The sequence below is a fragment of the Sphaeramia orbicularis genome, chromosome 4 (assembly GCF_902148855.1).
Source record: "Sphaeramia orbicularis chromosome 4, fSphaOr1.1, whole genome shotgun sequence".
Taxonomy (NCBI): domain Eukaryota; kingdom Metazoa; phylum Chordata; class Actinopteri; order Kurtiformes; family Apogonidae; genus Sphaeramia; species Sphaeramia orbicularis.
In genome coordinates, this window is record NC_043960.1 from 44,823,899 (window position 1) to 44,845,867 (window position 21,969).

The 21,969-nt window shown below is 37.3% G+C and overlaps 1 protein-coding gene across 1 annotated transcript in view; it reads left to right on the forward strand.

Annotated features, from left to right (window-relative positions):
• The window catches only part of ghrhrl (growth hormone releasing hormone receptor, like), a 43,465-nt gene extending 22,166 nt beyond the window's left edge, over nucleotides 1–21,299 (forward strand). The window contains exons 4-13 of the mRNA XM_030132856.1: nucleotides 136–227; nucleotides 2,200–2,303; nucleotides 6,205–6,337; nucleotides 6,504–6,654; nucleotides 10,156–10,216; nucleotides 12,930–12,999; nucleotides 13,360–13,451; nucleotides 17,004–17,133; nucleotides 19,736–19,777; nucleotides 20,653–21,299. Of these exons, the coding sequence (XP_029988716.1) occupies nucleotides 136–227; nucleotides 2,200–2,303; nucleotides 6,205–6,337; nucleotides 6,504–6,654; nucleotides 10,156–10,216; nucleotides 12,930–12,999; nucleotides 13,360–13,451; nucleotides 17,004–17,133; nucleotides 19,736–19,777; nucleotides 20,653–20,754 (977 nt within the window). The 3' untranslated portion in view covers nucleotides 20,755–21,299. The remainder of the gene's footprint in view (nucleotides 1–135; nucleotides 228–2,199; nucleotides 2,304–6,204; nucleotides 6,338–6,503; nucleotides 6,655–10,155; nucleotides 10,217–12,929; nucleotides 13,000–13,359; nucleotides 13,452–17,003; nucleotides 17,134–19,735; nucleotides 19,778–20,652) is intronic.
• The last annotated feature ends 670 nt before the right edge of the window (nucleotides 21,300–21,969 follow it).

The following is a 21,969-nucleotide window of genomic DNA, read 5'->3' on the forward strand; positions in this document are numbered from 1 at the left end:
TGGGAACATTCAATTAGGAATTTGTTCTTTTTCAGAATAAGGGCAACAATCAGAATATTTTGTGCAAATAAACACACTCAATAGTGTCTTGTCTCAGCTAAGTGGACACTGTGAACCTTTGACCTTTCACTTCAGGGACCGTGAGCCGTAACTGCACCAGCAGAGGTTGGTCCAGACCGTTCCCACCGTACCACATCGCCTGCAGTGTAGATGATGACATCCCTGAGGTGAGAGTATGAGGCGAGCTTGGCAGGTGAAGAAGTCCAAAGAGAGATCTAGAGGTTCAGGTGGGAGAGAAATCTGAAACAGGAGGCGGAACAACATGAATAAGACGATTTAAAAAAGAAATCTGGCAAGAATCACCAAAGTAGAAATAATTACAGTCTGCTCATAATGGAGCACAAATACACTCCATGTATATACAGGGTGGGGAAGCAAAATTTACAATATTTTGAGGCAGGGATTGAAAGACAGTGTATGACCAATTAGTTTATTGAAAGTCATGAGAATTTATTTGCCACAAGAAAATTTACATAATAGAAAATGTTTTTATTCTACGTGTCCTCCTTCTTTCTCAATAACTGCCTTCACACGCTTCCTGAAACTTGCGCAAGTGTTCCTCAAATATTCGGGTGACAACTTCTCCCATTCTTCTTTAATAGTATCTTCCAGACTTTCTCGTAATAGTTTTGCTCATAGTCATTCTCTTCTTTACATTATAAACAGTCTTTATGGACACTCCAACTATTTTTGAAATCTCCTTTGGTGTGACAAGTGCATTCAGCAAATCACACACTCTTTGACTTTTGCTTTCCTGATTACTCATATGGGCAAAAGTTTGTGAAAAGGTATGGATAATAGTGTTAGGTATGATTATGACATCAATATATGTTTGGTTTCAAAACAATTGACGTAGTGCCTGCTGAGAAAAAACAACTAAATGCTCATTGTAAATTTTGCTTCCCCACCCTGTACAGGGTGTCCACAAAGTCTCTTTACAATTTAAAAAATGTATTACAAAAGCAATTGATGAGATATGTTATTCAGATTTGTTCTATGTACGCAGTGGTTGTAAAGTTTTTCATCACATTGTGGGATCATGTGCAATAGAATCATTACTCCATTTTTCTTCAGTGAGAGATCAATTATTGCAGATGTTGACCTGGACCTTTAGACTGAATATGTGTCACCACAACTGGATGACCTTCAACCAACCATCATTTTCCAGGTAGATGGTGCACCATCACATTGGGGACTGGATGTTGGTGGGTTCCTAAACCAAACGTTTCCAGACCAATGGATTGGAAGGGATGGTCCAATACCCTGGACACCTTATTCACTAGATACCACTCCCCTGGATTTCTGTTTATGGGGCTGTGTTAAAGATATCGTGTATCAAACAAAGACACGGGACATCAACGACCTGAAGTAAAAGATCAATGATGCCATTGACACCATTGATGAGGCTATGATATAACCAACATGGCAAGAAATCCAGTACCGTCTGGATGTGTTTCATGTAACTAATGATGCCCATATAGAGGTGGATTAAATAAGGCAAAAAAAACTTAATATCTACTTTTCATTTTGTTATTATTACCCAGATTTATCTATTTATTTGGTTTTGTAATAAATTTGTTAAAGTGTTAGAGACTTTGTGGACACCCTGTATTTAATTTTTGAGTAGTAAAGATTTGGGTGCTAAGATTTATTGACTTTTCAAAGGCAGAAAAGAAAATCCAGTCAAACATAAACCTGCTCACTGAAGAAACCAAATGTCAGCCATCAGGTAATAGATGACATTATCTTATTTCAGAAAAGAGGGAATGGAGCATTAATCATACTGAGCTGTGTTTTCTGGTAGACAATTACGTAAAAATGTGTTGGTGCAACAGTATAACCAGTATACAGAGTCATTTTTACACACTTGTGAAAAGTCTCCAATTATAAATTCTGATGTCCTTGTAATTAAGTTGCTGTTACCTGCCCATTCAGTGGTGTGAGTAGTCAAGTCCTGGCTGATGTTCAGTTCAATATGAAAATAGATTTTTTTATTTTCAGACTTCTCTTCAGCACATTGGAGTTTAAAGTTCCTCTGCAATTTGGTTTCATTTTGTGACATTATATTCATTTTAAATCCAGCAGCATTTTGAAAAGCTTTGATCTTTCACTCCTTCTCGTGTGTTTTTGTGCTTTCAGACCGAGCAGTCGTACTTTGCCACCGTGAAGCTGATATACACCATTGGGTACAGCATCTCTCTCGTGGTTTTAACTATTGCCGTGCTCGTCCTGTTGCTTTTCAGGTACAAATAAATAGACGAAAGACTTGAAAGTAATTACAGGCAGACTTTAATTACAGCTTTAATTAGCAACACAGTAATTTTCTGACATTGTCACCATGTAAACAGACTAAGAAATTCAAGCACTATCTGTGGCTCCACTTTTTTCAGGACTAATTGGCCTGTTTGGGATCGTACATATATTGTGCACGACCTTTATGGATCTATGACAGCAGTGGTTTGATAATAATCTTATTAGGGGAGCAGACCACAAGTCTCCAGCCTTCGTTACATGTCATTCTCTTGTTTCTTTGGCATTGTCTGTCCTTAACTGAATGAGGACAAAATGCCTAGAAACCAGAGGTAGGAGGTAATGAAAAACCAATACTTTGCTGCTGTAATTAAGAAGAGCTTTGAAGTATCTGAAATGTGGCTGTTGAATATTATTACTCGCTACATTTTCATTCAAATATCTGTACTTTCTACTTGGTACATTTTTAGTTTTAATGGATTTCAGAGGAATCATCCAACATTTCTGTTTTGCGTCATTGTGTGAATTGGCCATGGATCACTAGACCAGCTCTTCACCCACTACATGGCACTAGAGGGTTCATGGAAGGCTGCCCAACCAGACCACAGGTGCTTTATGGATTTGGAGAAGGCATTCAACCATGTCATTCTGGGTATCCTGTAGAGGGTGCCTCAGGAGTTTGAGTTTCCATATATATTTTTTAATATTTTAAAATGTATATGCATGATGAATTTAAAAAGACAAAACTGGATTCTTATTCAAATTTAAGCTTCCACAAGCTTGTAGAAATGCTTCAAAGCCATCTAAAGTTTTCTTCAGCTCTGCGTGGATGAACCGAAACACTTATTTTCTCATAGATTTTGTTTGGTAATAGTGCTGCGGACAGTCTGACATGTCATTCCTAAGGTGTTTAAATTCTGTTGTCCTTCTAGGCATCTGATTCACACCATTTCCACATTCATCAGGTTTTTTTCGTGAATCCTCATGTGTTGACTCATCTGTATTCAGTCACTGTGCACGTGTCTATTCATAGCTCTGTCACATGTTTGTAACCACTTCAGATGCCGTCCAGGGGTATTTTATAACAGAAGAAGACAGTGCTCTCATATGAAGAAGATTTAAAACCAAAAAAACTGACATATCCCAATAAAATAAAATAGTTTTTTTAGGCTCAATATGTGACCATAATGTTCTTTTAGCCATTTACGTATTTCCATGTTGCACCACCAGTTTCAGTATTCCATCTGTGTTTTTGACCCTCTTTGACCTAAAGTGTACCTAACAGGTCCTGTAATCCATTTAGTAAGTGACAAAATGTCATGGGTCTCCTCACACGTATCAGCCAAGCTCTGGAGCATGGAGAGACACAAAACCTTTTAATTAACCCCTCCTCCATCTGTCTGGTCTGCGTTTTAAAAAAATACACTGTTTAAATATAGTTAATATACTCCATCTGCACTCTTGTATGTTACTTGTAGTTCTCAAGTTACATCTTGTATGGTTTTCTTTTCTTTAAGTCCTGTCTATAGTGCCTCAGATGTTTTCTTTTTGTATTGCTTTAATATCCAGGTGAAAGAACAATTCTAATGCCGATAGATAGATAGATAGATAGATAGATAGATAGATAGATAGATAGATAGATAGATAGATAGATAGATAGATAGATAGATAGATAGATAGATAGATAGATAGATAGATAGATAGATAGATAGATAGATAGATAGATAGAGTAAAATAAATCTTTTGCACTGAAGAGGGTAAGCTCTACCCAGTTTTGTTGTATGGCCATTGTACAATGACATTCTATTCTATTCTATTCTATTCTATTCTATTCTATTCTATTCTATTCTATTCTATTCCATGTGATTGTGTAAATATTCACCACCTTGTAAGTGACTGACCCAATACAACAGAGGTCCAGTTAACTAGTACCAGTGGTTTTCGAAGTAGTGAAATAGAGATCACCTGGGTTCAGTCGCCATCTCTAAAGTGACTGTAGCATAAAGATATCTGTTTCTAGAAGATCTGGTTAATCAGTATTCATGGCTACAAGTGTACCATCAACACTAAAGAACACTCCAAGCAGCTGAGGAAAAAGGCTGTTGATAGAGGGGATGACACAACAAATTTCACAAATGTCACTGAATATCAAGCAAAGCAAAGAGGTATAGGGGTGAACAATCATCTTCAAGGAAGACATTCAAGATTCTTTATTGTCGTTCAATGTTGGTATGATGAATGAAATTATGATCCACAGGATAGACAGTGAAATGAACATTTACAAAACACACACATTTACAAATCAACTTCCTCTTTGTTCCAGATTAACCTTTATGTTCATTTTCCTGCCAGGTTCTCTTCTCTTTTTGGCAATTTGCCTTGTGTAATACATAATGCACCTTTATTTTAAATGTAAACATTTTAAGCCCTTTTTGTGTTAATGGAGAAGCTTGGTTTAACTCTTCTGTGTTTGTTTGCTTCTTTTGTATACATGCAAAAAAAAAAAAAGGAAAGGAAAAGAAAGGAAAGGAAATTGTGCAAGAATTCCTTTTCAATTGTTAGGATACAATGTTTATATTGCTCAATTTCTGTAAAACTCCAAATAAAGTTTTGGGGAAAAAAACACAAACACATTTAAAATAGAAAAAATAGAAATAGAAAACAACAGAGCAAAGTTCAGATAATAGTAATTGATAAATTAACATAGAAGAGGAGGAGAAATGACTGAAATGTAAACAGATTATTGCACGTATATTATAGTAAGTAGATTGCGTAGCTGAATGGAGAAGCTTGGTTTAACTGTTCTGTTTGTTTGCTTCTTTTGTATACATGCAAAAAAAAAAAGGAAAGGAAAGGAAATTGTGCAAGAATTCCTTTTCAGTTGTTAGGATACAATGTTTGTATTGCTCAATTTCTGTAAAACTCCAAATAAAGTTTTGGGGGAAAAAAACACAAACACATTTAAAATAGAAAAAATAGAAAACAACAGAGCAAAGTTCAGATAATAGTAATTGATAAATTAACAAAGAAGAGGAGGAGAAATGACTGAAATGTAAACAGATTATTGCACGTATATTGTAGTAAGTAGATTGCATAGCTGAATGTTGTAGTGTTATTATATTTGCACATTATGAGCTGCACCAGAGTGTAATGGGGTTGGGGGGGTCCTGAATGTTTGTGATCATGTAAACATTTGCAGAAATCAAATCATATAAAAATCAACATTCAAAGCCATTGCTATGTTTAATAGTGAAAGTAAGTTAATTAAAAAAATAAATAAATAAAAGGTTTGAATTTTCTAGAGAGCATAATGATTGGAAATTTTTTCAGTGGGAAAAGGTCATGTGGTCTGATGAGTCTGTTCCAGAATGATGGATGATGAAATGGTTACCCATCATGCCTAGTGCCTACAGTACAAGCCTGTGGGGGCAGTGTTCTGATCTGGGGTTGGTTCAGTTGGTCAGGTCTAGGTTGAACATTATGTGTCTGTAAAGAGTTCAACTGACCCTGAATATACTGAGTGACCAGGTCTGAACAAAAGTAGATTTTTTCTTCCCTTTTGACGCAGACATATTCCAAGATGACAATACCAGGATCAGATTAGTGGTTCATTATTTTCACACATGGATTGGCCAGACCTGAACCTTTTTGAAACTTTATGGGATGTGATGGAGAAGACTTTACATAGTGGTCTGATTCTCATCATCTATAAAAGATGAAGCAAAATATTAATGCAACAATGGATAGAAATGAATGTTTGGACTTAGTATATGTTTATTGAAATGATAAATGTGTGCTGTGATCTAAACTAAAAGTGATCCAACAAAATATAACCATCTGTGGCTTTTTCATTTTGCGGTGTACACTTAAATTCTTGTGTTTGTTTTTCAACAGGAGGCTGCGGTGTGCCAGAAACTTTATTCACATCCAGCTCTTCATTACTTTCATCCTAAAAGCTGTGGCAGTGTTCATAAAAGATGCCACTCTGTTCTCAAGTGACGACACCAACCACTGCACCCTCTCCACAGTAAGTTAATAACAGTGAGGACAAGAGGTTCATGGTTGGATTAAAAAATCCTCCCAGGCACAGTTCCCTGTTCTCATATTTATGCATGTCTCTGATTGCATGTTGCATTGCTCGTCTCCTTCCTCATACTAATACTTTTCTCTGCATGTGTCTTTTTTCTGTTCAGTTTGCCTGTAAAGCCTCTGTCATTTTCTGTCATTACTGTGCAATGGCCAATTTCTTCTGGCTCCTGGTGGAGGCGCTCTACCTCAATTCCCTGCTGCTCTCCTTCTATCACAGCCGTCGGTGTTTGTGGGGCTTCAGCTTATTGGGATGGGGTGAGTCATTCCCCTGAGATTGAACTTAATTTCATTTTAATTTTTTAGGCCTGAAATATGCCGGAGTGCAAAGAAGTCCTCATTAGCACCGTCTGTTTATTTGGTCCATGCGGTCGGTGCACACTGTTTTTGATTTAAGACAGTTGAAAGATAATATAGACTGTTTTTGATTGTATCTTATTCCATCTTCATCCCTTTGATTTGATGCATCAGTGATTTCTTTTATTCCTGAAGCACTTACACACTTACACTGCAGATCTGCTGCACTTCCATTGCATCAGATTTGTAAGGGATTGGAAACTTTGTTGTTTAAGAAACATTTTACTCTAGATTTCAGGAATCAAGCTTATCTTGTCCGCCTACATGCTTCTATTTTAGACTTGATTAGACTTATTGATAGCGTGTTAACCCTTTAGCACCTGATGCGTCTGTGGTGGTCATTCTAAGTGTGTGATTTATGTTAAATATTCATAAAAATTCAGCTGTTAGCTCAATTAGAAAAATTTCAAAGCATGCTGATAGAATAGACTTTTTGCTTTCCATAGACATCTGAGCATGCTCAGTACACTCCCTGAAGCCTGTGTAATATGTGGCAAAACACTGAACAATGACTGAGACCTACTCACTCTAAAAATAGGCGGTTTTGGCTTTTTTTTTTTTTTTTTTTTTAACACAGTTTTCCTTGTTGTTTTTTGTTTTTACTGTTGTTTGCAGTGTTGTCATAATTTTCCTTTATTTATTCATTTTTTAGTGTTTTTACTGAATTTTGACTGTACAGCTGCTTTTTAGAGTTCAACCAGGTGCCAAAAAGCAGCTGGACTAATTTAGAAAAAAAAAAAAAAAGAGCCCAAAAACGTAAACTACTGGGCCAAAATTCAAATACTTGCTGTTCAGTTTGTTCCAGTGCACAGTTCATGTTCAACATCCTAAAACCTCTTATTGATGTACATTTTGAGTGCCTTATTTAGTAAAAACCTGTAAAACTTAAATTCCTTTCTTTGTCTTTTTCTGTTATTCCACCCTGTTTTGACCCTAAAACACACAGTGAAGTAAATGACTGAAGAAAAGGAACACAAGCACATATTCACAGCAGCTTCTATGACACTGAAACACACACAAATTCAAAGCAGCGTGTTTCACTGAAATAATATTTTGGGGGTTAAAGGGTAAATACTAGTTTCTTAATGACAGTACACCCTCTGCATTTTTATTAACGCTAAAATGGATGAGTCTCCTGTATGGTCACAATGAAAATGTAATTCAGACATTTGGTTTAATGCCCTGTGGTTGATTTTGGTGTGTTGAACTTTAGTTGGTGCCATCTAGCAAAACACTGAAAAGCTTTAGGGTTAGTAGAAGTCTTTTGCATGTTTTCTTTCAGAGGCCAATGTTGAGTGTCTTTATAGTCTAGAAAATGAGGCGAATCAATTTTTTTTTTTGTCCTGACCTTTGACCCTTTTCAGGATACTAGTGTACATGTAGGGCTGGGCAATAAAACGATAACGATATATAGCATGATATAACTTTTCCTCAGTAGAAATATGAGACAAGCTTGATACAATTTTGACAAAATTCATTCATGCATTTTTTGACTGACATAAGAACAGCCAATCATAATTAAGTAGCGCTGCACTGAACCAATCACACTAGAGCCACAGCAAGTTAGGTTGACGTACACAGCACAGGTGTAAGAGCAGCCGCAGCACACACGCTAATGTTTGGGCTGCAGCGGGAGGTAATGAGTGTTCCCTGAGGAGAAAAAGTAGGGCGCGGCATAGAAGCAGAGAGTCAGATGTTCAAAGCATGTTAAGTTTAATTTTCGGTCTATACCAGTTATGGCAACTGGGGCATTGTTTCATGAAGATGGTCTGTTTTGTTTGTGTTCTCTTTTAAAACTTGAAAGCTTTTGCCTGCTGGTCAAACTTTTAGTTCAGTTTTAAATGTATGTACCTGTTTTTTGTTTTTGTTTTAATCTGAAACAGTTGTATAATGTTCTTCAGCACATCTGTCATGTTCAACCTCTGACAGAAAATGTATCATATTAAAATCAAAAATAACCTTCTGACGTCTTCACAACTAACTTATGAGTAACAGAAAATTTAAGTTTGACAAAAATTGTCACAAGTTAGGTTAGGACCCAAATGCAGTACACCAGGCATAGAATCAGTTCAGAAATGTCTCTATTGAAGACACACAGCACCAAGATAGGAAAAGCAGAGTGAGTAAACAGGGAGCAGATGAAGAGACATGGTCCAGAATGGAAGGCAGGTAGGTTACTGGGAGACAGGTGAGGAGACGTGGTTGGGCCAGGCAGAGTCAAAAGCAGGAAAATCCAGAATTACAGAACTTAGTCACAGACAGAAAACAGGTCAGATACCAGGACTGAGGCAAAAAGACGTGGTCTAAATCAGGGAGGGGTCAGAAACAGGAAAGTGCATTCAGATATTGCTGGAGAGTCTGGCAGGTTCCAAAGACAGTCAGGCACAGACTGGAGTGTGAGTGAGGTTTATATACTGGGCTGACTGGGGGATGATCTGCAGGTGAGGAGAGTTAACCTGATGAGGTGGGTGTGGCTGGAAGGATGAGTGAGAGGGAGCAGACCAGTGGGACGGGTTTGTCTGATTAGGCATGGTGAGGAAGAGGACCGCAGCAGGGAGTCCAGGTGAAACCAATGTTGACAGGGTCAGGAAGGCGACAGCAGCGAAGCAAACTGGGACAGAAAATAGTGATTTAATTTATATCATGATACATGTTGATATCATCTGATATTAAAAAAAAAATATCAAGATATGATTTTTTTCCATATCACCCAGCCCTATGGACACGATATCTTTGTTGATTTATTGTAGTTTGTATTATTTAATTTAATCCAATGTCCTGCTGAATTAACTGTTCTTATCACACCTACTATTTTAAACAGTGTTATTAAAGTCAAATAAAATGCAGCATCCCACTGATGTTACATCTGCTGAGTTGGAGTTTTATGAAGCTTATTAAAACCCCTTCATGTTTTTAGATTAACTTTACCAAACTCTCCAGGGAGGACAAGTAGCAGACAGACCGCCCCCGGCCAACATCCCTCACTGGATACTTTGCTATCTTGAGTGGAATCAACTGTGATTAACAAGCAAACCAAATTAAAGCTTACATCCCTTTGGCAGTCAATGCTAATGGACTAAATTATGTTGTGGGATGAGACAGACACAGTTTTTTTCCTAAAAATATTTTAGTTTGTTTGTGAAAGACTTCTGTCTGGGGGGCCGTACATCTAAGAGAAAACAATCTCTACCATGTGATTCAGTAAAAAGAAATGAATGGCATCAATGATGACAGTAGTGTTACATGTGTGTGGTATTCTGCAGATTAAATTGACTACATGTGTAGTACTCTTACCTTCTGGAATGTTCTGTTTATTTTTAATATGAGAACAAGTCATGTCTAGGAAGTAATTTGATAAACTCACACTGCATACATTGATTGTAGTTTTCTGCTTTTCTACAGGTATTCCCATATTCTTCATTGTCCTGTGGATTGGATCCAGGGTGTATTTTGAGGACACCGAGTTTGTATTCTCTCCTATGTCCCTTCCCACAATCACATTTCATTCTTGTCCACATTTTAAAAACTACAGCCACAGGTTAAATCAAAGAAAACTTGTTGCAGCAAAGTGACACATCATACTACTGAGTAGATGACAGTAAAAGAGGTGAAATATTGATTGAATTGTACATGATAAAAAAAAAAAGGACAACATATAATTTATATAATCACGTTAATGTCACAATTTTAGGTAGAGTTAGATATAATAAGTATTTCACGACAAATTAAGACTAAATTTTAGATCTGTTAGATGTCTAAGTTAAATTGTGCCAGAATTTACACATTTCATTCATTTCACAAGAAATCCATTGATCTTTTCTTTACCTCTTACTGGCCAAATTTATTTACAATTATATAAAAAAATATACATTTCTGTTTGTGTCAAGCAGATGCTAAATTAATTGGAGAATGAATTTAACACAGTAGTTATGATGCAAATTAGTGACATTAGAGATAATTGACATAATAGTAATTAAACAAATTTTTGTGTCTCAGATATATAGATCATTTTATTGACACTGCTAGTATTTGTTACGTTTCCCTCAAACAAAATCCAACAAAACTAGCCTGTTCAGCCATCCGTCTCTCAATGAGAAATCTGTTTGGAATTGCGGGGCTTGAATCCAAATATGAAGGCGGGACTAGCAGGTGCCGAGTAAACCAATCACAGATAAGACGGACGTGACGCTTTTGCCAGAGAAACTCAATACAGGGTGTAATCTGTGATTCACTTCTTATTTTTGAATCAAGTAAACGACAGCTGTAAAGAGATTTGCGGACTTGGAACTGACTTTAACTTGAGACAAAAATAAGTTGGTGCGTATGACGCATTGTGAGACACCCACCCCCCAGACTTGTGAGTGGTTTGGTATAGAATAGATTGTGCATATTTCACAGCAACTGGCCCAATTCCAGACTGTTTCCTCAGTATTGAATACTCTGAGAAAACCGGATGACTGGTCAGGCAACAACAAAACATGGACTGGGGTCGCAAGTTGGGAAACTAACAAACAAATCTGCACAAAACCAAGGAAAAGGGGTAAAACCAAAATAGGGCCCTTTTAAAGGGATTCTAAAAGGAGACTGAGAATGAAATTCTCAGTCACCCACTAAGTCTATAGTAAAGATAGAAGAAATGAAAAGGCGGGCCTTAAAAACTCTAGTGTGGAAATGAACAGTGAACAGAGTGAACAAAAAGGATAAAAGATGGCCATTTGAAAAACTAAGTGGGGCTGACTGTCAGACAAACAAAAGGATGCTGCTTTCAGAACAGCTCACAGCCCACTGAGGTGGAAGCTCCAGCTCCGTTTAAAGCCTACCTGACGATTTCCAGCCAGGTGAGGGCACCGTGGCAGGTGAATGGGATAATCCCCAACAACCTGTGGCTGATGCTGCATTCCAGAGTCCTGGGAGGTAGAATATATCTCACTTGGAGTTAACTACATCCCACCTCAAAGTATTCCAGGTGATCCATGTTGAACATAAACAACAAATATGGAGATCGCAAATCTAAACTCCTATTTGCTTTGTTACTGCTTTGTTTACTTTGTTAGTACCTGTAATTATACATTATATATATACATTATATATATATTATAAAGTTTCTTTTTATTGCAGATTTTCACACTGTGCACCGCCGTTGTTGTGTTGACGTCACGTTGTAGTTTGCGGTGAGGTCGGGGTACTTCGATCTGGCCCGACTTTGCAACTAGGACTTCCAGTTCAGACAGGTGTTCCAATGCATTTTGCTGAGTTGGATGTCGGAAAATTCCCATCTCCCAGGACTCTCGAATGCAGCATAAGATTCTGTTGGGTTTCTGTAAATTAGCTTAGAGTCTGGTTTCGACTAACTCTATATGTAAAGTATCATGAGATAACTTGTTGTGATTTGGCGCTATATAAATAAAATATGATTGATTGATTGATTGATTGATTGATCCTGAACCCAAGTGAAAAACCATTGTGGGGTAATTTGGGCCTGTAACAGTATTCAATTTGTCTAGTCACAAACAAACAAACAAAACAAAAATTATTCAGAAACCATGAGATCATGAAATAATTGACACCGTTACTGAAACAGGACTTTGAAACTGATTCATGAACGTAAGGGATCATAGATTAAACCAGGGAACATGTACATTCAAAAAGAGTGTTGAGCAACACCCCATTATGAATACAAGTGGAATATTAAGGCAAACTCCTTATAATAGTCTTATAAAGGGTTTGCATTATGTGTTCAATAACATTATCATTTTGTTGCTACAGTTTTATTTATTTCCACCCAACCCTGTAACATGGTTTGTTGTTTGTATAAATTACATACATAGCACACAATAAATGAATGCAATTCATGGCAGCATGTACACGTGCAAGTATCACTAAACTTTGTTTATTTATCTTTATTTTTTTAAAGGTGCAAAATTATTGTAATCAGTTATGTTCAAATAAATGCTCTTACTCTTTCATTATATTATTATTACTCAGTGTTATATACTTTAATTGTTTAATTATTAATTGGTAAATTATGTAAATGTGTTTAATCCAACTTAATATTAATTAAACCCCCTTTAGTCACTTTTATTAAGTAAGTCTTACGCATTTAACAACTTAGAATTCAATAAACCTTGACAAATTTTGCATGTTGTCTGATTTCAGTATATTTTTTTCCTCAACAGATGTTGGGACATCAATGAGGAATCTCATTTTTGGTGGATCATCAAGGGTCCAATTGTTGTGTCCATCGCGGTAAATGTCTCATAATCTTGGAATAAACCCAATGATGGACAGTTAATCATGCACGGAGCAGGTTGCAGATTGTTTTGCTTTGTTTAGCTTCTTTTTAGTGACTATCTCTGAGAAATGATGAGAAAAAATGTCCTTTAGGCTGTTTCATTACAATAGTGTGCCAAAAAAAACTGTCTTAACACAAGTCCCAGTCAATTACACACATGGCTGCTTGTATTGTTGCCGTGACGTTTAACCAACCACAATAATCCGGTTTTTTGAAGGGACATTTCATGCAGTACCTGTGCCTGATATTAGCTCATTAAATAAAAATCTTCCTTTTTTTTAACTTGTTTTTTTCTTGCTTGTTTTTGCCAACAGGTCAATTTTATGCTCTTCATGAACATCATCCGAATACTAATACAGAAGCTCAATCCTCGACTGATCCAGTTCAATAACTCGTCTCAGTACAGGTAATCATCCAGACACAATATGAAGTGACAACTCTGTGAGACAATATCTACTTCTTAATACTTCAAAGCATTTTCAACACCTGCAGACATGAAAAGGATAAACACCATTCCCCCTAATAATGGCTGATTGTATGCATTTTATTACTTATACAGTTTCATCATACTTAACTTTAACAGTTTCATTTTCATCTTACCTACACCTCACTGGGTTCACAGTTGTGTCTGGTATTATCTGGCTCAAACTAGGATTCTTTGTAGTATTGATATTACAAACTATCAACAGCAGGTGGAAGCCCCGTAACAGAACACACTTAGGACTAAAACTAAAACCACCAGTGAATCAATGCTATGTATTAGCGGGCTGTATCACTAACTGAATTATAATAAAACATAAAGCTCATTATTTACACACATCTGTTTTATGGTATTAATAAGTTTTGTCCCTCAAATAAAAAAACTTATTTTGACACCAGGCCAAAATAACAGTTTTTTTTTTATTATTTATTTTCCATGCAGTTTACTGTGTCAGCTGATAGTTTACATTAGGGGTACCCAACCTTTTTTAAAGCAAGATCTACTTTACAATTTTCTAATCTTTTGAGATCTACTAGTTATATACATAGATACACCCAGATATAATAAAAAAGTATAAAATATTTTGTGAGTTGCTGAAACATGACAACTAATGCATTTTCCTACCTTAGTGGGACCTCTGGCACTGGGAAGAGGAAGCTAGTTTCTCATAGTCAGGGCAGTAGGAGCTGGTTGCAAGTTGCAGGCAAGTCACAAGGTGGTCATCTGTCATTGTAGATCTGTACTTTGACTTGATGATCTTCCTGTGAGAGAAAGCAGCCTCACACAAATAGGCTGATCCAAAAAGTGCTGTCAGGTTGAAGGCACATCTTCTGTGGAAGGGATACTTATTTTCCAGGAGTAGGTTCCAGAAGTCTCCTTTTGTGCCAGTACTGCCCTGGATTTGATCTCAGTGTCACCTTGTAGTGTGAGCATCTCATTCTCAACAGCACAGTTATCCAGCTGAAACAGTGATGCTACCTTGGAAGAAATGCAATCTACATCAATACCCTCTGCAAAAGGAAAACACAGATAACTATGGATGCAAAATCAGTAAATGTCTCTCAAATTCACACAAGACGCTCTGAACTTGCTCTTCATAACGGGGTCTATCAAGCTGTGCAGAGTTTTTGCCCTGACGCTGAAGTTCTGCTTGCATGTGGGGAAATTGTCACAGGTCACAGCGTTGCAGCCTATTTGAAAGCAGCTGCAGCTTGATTTTGAATGTGTTCACCGAACTGATCATGCTGATCACATGTTTATCCTGACCCCGGAGCTCTAGATTCAAATCATTGAGCATTTCATTGACATCTGTCAGAAATGCTAAGTCCAAAAGCCACTCTGAGTTCTACAGCAGTGCGTATTCTGTGTGCTTTGAAAGCTTTAGAAAGTCTTTGATTTCAGGCAACCACTCATTGAACTTTGCCAAAAATGTATGTCTGTTGAGCTATCTCACATCTGTGTGAAGCAGCAGGTCTGTGTCTTCTGCACCTGTCGCCTCCAGGTGAGCGCAGAATAACCTTCTTTGTAGGCTTCTGGCCTGAACAGAGCACCCTATCTTCATAGCAACATCCAGCACTTGTTTCATGTTTGAAACCTTCCCACACAATGCTTGCTGGTGAATTTTAGAGTGACAATTAAGGATATCTGGGAAAGATTCACTCTGTGTGCACAAATGTAACTGGTGTGGCCTACCATAGCCGGTGCACTGTCAGTTGTGATTCAGATGAGCTTGAAGAGGGGCAATTTATTCTGTTTAACAAAGTCCATGAAAGTGTTGAAAATGTCTTTGCCTCTTGTGTCTCCTTTCAAAGACAAAATCATGAGCAGCTCTTCTATAGTAGCCATGTCTTCAAAAACAATTCTGATGTAAACACATAACTGTTCCACATCCACTGCGTCAGTTGACTCATCGAACTGGAGGGAGAAACACTCACATGCAGCGATATCCTTCTTTAACTGCGCCTCAACATCCTCTGCCATTCTCTTGCACCGCCGTGTTACAGTATTCCATAACTACATGTCCTTGATCGCAGCAATGATCTTCGTTTTGTTCTTAAACTCACCAAAGAGTGTATCTGCAGCCTTAATGAACACTTCTTTAACAACTTCACCAGGGGTAAAAATTGTACGTGACACCACATCTCCGTGTGGACAGCCGACCTGACCTGACTGACCTGACAGCCACAACAGAGTCTTGACAACTGTTGTCAAGGCTACTTTTCGTGATCGATTGACAATAAGTCTGCAATCTACTAGTCAATCGCAATCGACTAGCTCTGTTAGCTTATTGTGCTGGTAGCTTAGTGTTGTTTTTTTAGACAGAAAACGGCCACAGTAAAACCACAAATCACTTCTGTTTTCTGTACAGTTTGGGATGTCAATAGCTGAACTAAAGATCTGTTTGGAATTGAACAAACAAGCTCAGAACTATCACAGTTTATTCTGAACTGTGGCTCAACAAATGGCAGCAAACATAATAACATAGTAACTTTATACCTTCATAAGTTTCAAAATCAAAGTCACCAGTGGAGAAGAAACACTATGATTTCATCATCAAACTCCATCCTGTGACCAGTGGGGAAAACAACATCAGTGCTTCTAGCTTTTATCGGTCATTTTCTTTGACTCTGAAAGTCATTTCTTAGAGGATCGCTGGTCAAAAGGTCTCATGACGTCAGTTTTCCTCACCATAGGAAACTGGAAGAGTGACTCACTACTCCCTCTAGTGGTCACATAAATTCACGGGACCATCAGCATAAGTTCATATTCAGTTTATCTGTGCTATCCAGTACATTGGTGCCTTTGGCATAACTTCAGGAGTTTTCCTTCTAGACACTAATGATACTTTTAAGACATATTTTAATGTTTTAACATAGACATACTACATATAGCTCCTTTAAGGTTTTTGATCTGGTGGGTGGCTTTTTGGTGACTTCTCCATTCCCTGGGATTCTTTTTTACTCTGATCAGACAAACACATGGACGTTATGTAAAACCTGTTCAAACCACAGTGGGTGATGTATAATTCATTGACTAACTGCTGAACCACTCCCTAGTCTGTTTGGATATGTCTACTTTTCTACCTCCCAATGGGCTTATCAGAATTTGTAATTGGCTGAAAGAGTTCAGGCACAACATTTATGTCCAGATTGTATGAAACACACCAAGTGATGCTTGACTTAAATGTACCACATGGATTCCCACATACCCCTGCAGATAAAAACATTACCTCTGCACTCTTATTTAAACATTTGAATCAGGCACCTGCTCCTACCTCCACTCATACACAAAAACCACATACAGGCCGACACACATACACAAGTGTCCTCATGACTGACTCCTGATGATGCGTTTGTTTCCATGCAGGATGTTATCGGCTGCAGCAGTCAGATGAGATGGGAGCTTAATGGCTCCACTGTCCACATCTTTGTCACCTGCATCATATTGTTTCCTTTCTTTTGTTCTTCTCTGCAACAGACGCCTGACTAAGTCCACCCTCCTCCTAATCCCTTTGTTCGGCACTCACTACATGTTCTTCAATTTTCTGCCCGACTACTTCAGTGTTAACCTGCGCTTCTGTATCGAGCTCTGTTTGGGATCCTTCCAGGTACTCACATAAAAACACCACAGACAAAAGATGAAAACACACCCACCCACTGCCAGAAAATCATCTCAGATGAGATGATTATTTATGTTAATGTCTCTCTGATGATTATAAATCTAAATAATCTATATCTAATACAATAGATGTATGATGAATATATTAACAGTAGAAGACTAGAACATGAGGTGAATGGTTTACACACATTATGCAATTATACGTCCATGTCACGTGTACTCATGCTTCATTACCATCTTTAAACAACAGCTATCAGCACGTCTGTTCCTATTCAGTTATTTTTCACCAGACATGTTAGTGTTCAGATGCACACACTGAATATTTCCTGAACTATGTATCTGAACACACAAATGTGTCTTGTACACATTTCTGAATTTAGTCAAATCTACTTATTTCAGCCCATGTTTGGCTGAAATTATTTTACAAAATTGTGAAATATATAAATGCCACTTTTGTCTGTGTTTTTTTTGTCTGAACCCACAAACTTAGTGTCAAATGATCCTTTGAAACATTTTAGCCCATAGCTGCTGAACACATTTATGATGTTGTCCTTCATTTCGTGTTTGGTCAATTTTGGTAAAACAACCTCCAAACAGCATGAGAATTTGGACTTTTATAACATATGTATTTTTTATTCAGTACAAGTTTTGTATGAATTCACCTGTAAGATGCACTGTAAGATGTTTTTTTTAATTTTTTTTTAAGAAAGATCCTTCTCACAGGGATCAGCATATCTATGTATGTGTTGGCTGTCATTTTGTTTCTTAAGCAAAAGTGGAAAATCATTCAATATTTTTTCCTTTCCTCGCTATAATTTATCAATTTTGTGTTGCATTGGTGCCTTTTGTTATTTTGTCTGATGTCGATCCATTTGTCCATCATCCCCTTTGTCATCAATTTATTAGCGGAGCACAAATAGAAAACCCTTTTATACTTTTTCAGTGAACTACTCGAGAAACTACTTGACTCTTGAAACTACTTGAAAATTAACATCAGTAACATGTACCACTTTTTAGTCCAAGGGTCTTTTTAGTCCAAGGGTCTGATGGATTATTGACGTCAGTTGTCGCCCGCCTGTTGTCTGTAAACAATTTTTCAAGAATCTTCTTCTCTGAAACTGTCAGTCAGAATGACTTGATATTTGTTGTGGAACATCTTTGTGGAAAGGTCTACCAAGTTTGCTCAAAGAATTGGGAAATAATGATTTTTGAATTTTTTAAAGAAGTTTTGAAATTTTAAAAATCCCTATTTGTTTATAATGGGACAAATTTCAAAGTGCTATAACTTGAAAACAGTTGAAGGTATTGATATAATTACTATCGGTAACAGATAGGAAGTCGCATATGGGCTTTCATTTGGTGCCATGACCTTTGACCTTGAGTAACCTCGAAAGGTCAAACAAATGTCAATTAATGTCTTGAAAAATACTGTTGGAGACCTTTGGTCTTATTTTTTATTTTGTGGAGGCTGGGCAGCTCTTATCACCTCCACCAAGGAGGTTAGATTTGTCGTTGTGTTGATTTGCTAGTAGCCTAGCAGCATTTTTTTTTAGTTCCTGATGATAGTGACTGCGATTAAATATTTACTCTTCTACATCAAAGGCCATGGTCAGCTAATTCCCCAACATCTCAAATATTCTCATTTTTTTAACATAGGGCAGAATGTTTGAGAGCATCATGTCAAATTAGTTTTAACAGAGATATAACTAACTTACTGACACTGTGTGCACAGAATATTGATGCCTGATAAGAATCTCAGAATCATTGTCTCAGATCCATCATCATCCTTATCACTAAATACAATCTTGAGTAAATTTGCGTAATGTATATCATCTCCATGAAATCAGTGTAATTGCAGTGGATGGCATGTTATTATATATTGATTGAAACAACACGAGTAAGATTATACAGCAAGTGCATGTAATTCTCAGGCCAATGAATGGATTTACATAAATGAAAGCCACTCAAGTTGATGACTTAAATGTGCTTTCTACATTTACTCATGTTTATACATATTTCACATATATATCCACATTATTGTCTTTGTCGTTTCTACACACATTTGAATCTAATCAGCACAATTATCACTGCATTTTTATTGATTGTGAAATGGTACAAATGTTAGGAGTTATATAGTCTAACAGAAAGTGGAGTAGTGTGTCTGTGGAGGCAGTAATGTTGGGGTAATTGTGCCAGGGGCATTTGCATCTGCTAGAGATATGCATCCATAAAAAAACAGTGTGGCATAACCTGGCCAGATATGCTTTTGTTCCTGTCTCTGTTCATGTTGAGAAATAGGCATGTGAGGGAAGTAAAAATGAAGCCTCCCAGTAACAATTGGGTCTAATTAAATGACTAATTAGGCCTGGTTTGAAAAAGACATAAAGTAAGACCAATTTGGCTTCATGGCTTATAGCACTTCAGCCATGAATCAAAACCACTCATTATTTCTCTCATGTTTGCCCGCTCTGTGAGTAAAACATAATAGATTTCCCTGCTCTCTCAGTTGTACGTGTCATCATTTTCACGTGGACAACCCATTAGCGCTGTTGACTAGATGTGTTACAGATGAGGACTGTCCTCTCTTACAGGGGCTTCTTGTGGCTGTGCTCTACTGCTTTCTCAATCAAGAGGTCAGTCCATCCACACCACTCTGCCACTCTCCACCCAGTACTTAACCACTCACACACTTCATTGGCAGTGCTCGGTTATAATAATAAACCTGTGAAGATGGATGAGATTGGGTGACAGTTTTAGAGTTGTGAGGATTAACCCGTAAGGACCCAGTTCTACTCTTGTGGCAGTTCCCTAATCAATTTTTGTCTCTAACCTTTCTTAAATGATTTATCACCATTTATCATAATATTATGTTCTCTATTTTGCATTTTTTCAGTCAAAATCAGGCATATTTAATTTACTGATCATGTACTTTAATCCTAATGCGTTGATTACATTTGAGTGTTATTATACCAAAAATAGAGAAAACTGAAGAAAAACTCCCTTTTTCAGTAAAATATATCATTAACTTAACATAAACCAAGCATCTCCATTCACGGTCATTTATCAAATTCCATGGGTTTCACTGGTGAATCAATGTTGTAGATGATGATGGTGTTTCCATGTTCACTACAGAGCCCCTGAACGTCTTAATGGGTCATATCTGATGACCATGAAAAGATGACAAACTGCATTTTACACCAGTTATTTACATGTATTGAGGTTTAGTGGATCAGAAGTAATTAAACATTTTAGATCAGTAGATACTTTTGGTCACTGGTGGATATTTGGGTCTTTATGGGTTAATGTGAAGCTGAGTCCACACAGTCTGAGGGCAACAATATTTAATATTCTCCATACAATAAATAAAAATCCATGCCTATCTGTTAGTTGCTATGAAGTGACTATAGATTAATTATTCGTTATCATTATGAATGGCTGGAGTTTGGAAGATAAACAAATCTGGAGTCAGGACTTGAGGGTTTCAGACCGATCCTTTTATGTGAAACAGGTCCAGAAGGAGATCCACATGCAGTGGCTGAGGTGGCAGGAGAGGAGCTACGGGGTGGTGTCTCCTGCAGCCAAATGCAGCCAGATGGATACGCCATTTTAGTTCGACACACTGACAAACCGTCGCCTTCACAGCTGTACACCTCATCTTTACTATTGAGCTGCGCAGCACACACAGACCAGTGGCTGTCAGTTCAGTTCATTGAATTTACCAAACATTAATGGCATAGCAATTTACCAAAGCATGCAATTACAAATGTGTGAATCCATTTACAAGCATCACAGGTTAATACTTTACTACTTAACTTTTGATTCAGCAACTCTGAACCATCATAGTCAGAGTCTGTAAGTTTTCATTTTAACATTTGTGGCAGATTGTTTCACTGACTGGACAAATTGAGACGTAAATACATAATGAAATATGTAACAGATACGTGAAATGAGCATTGATTTTCCCTGTTAAAATAGAAGAAATTTTGCAGAACACACACAAAGATGAAAAAACCTCCAACATTTCTAGAAATAACATAAAAAGCCTTCAGAGACCTTTTTTTGACAGTCAAGAGTCATTAAAACAGATCTACGACCGAGAGCTCATTTACTTGAGCTTAAAACTCCAATAACTGAGTAATTTGATAATTGCTCTAATCAGATGCAACACGTTCACATGCAGTTCAGAAATGTGATAATCGAAAAACCCTGGATTACATGTTTCAGTCCATTGTTTGATTATGACGTGAGACATAACTTCCTGTCATTTTCAAAGCAACCAGTCTTGTTTTGGTGACCATGGCAACGCCTACGGTGTCAACGTTAGCTGTCCTAATGTGGGAGCTAATAAGACTGCAAAATAAGTTGCATGTTGCTGCTATCCTTCATTTCATTTCATTGTTTGTTTATTTTTTTCCTTAGGCTCACGTTGATGCTGCGTAACTTCCGTTTATATAGATTTTTTTTTTTTCTTACACATGCACAGATGTAAAAAAAACAAAGAAATCAGATTAACCTGTATACATGCGTGAAGACATCGGAGTATTGGGGAGAAATCTAGGTGTGTTAATCTGATTTCTCATAATCAGATAACCGCCACTATCAGATAAAGCCTGTCAGATTATTCTGTTTACATGATCACTGGAATAATCTGGTAACTCCAGAAGTTGGATGATGATTGGAGTATTGGTGTGCATGTAAAGGGGCTCACTGACAAGGAGACATCAAATTTTTGTTTTGTGTCTCCAGCTGCCACAGAGGATATGCTTTGACATGACTTTCCCACTGGAAACACTCCCACTTTGGCAGAACTGGATGGAAACATGCA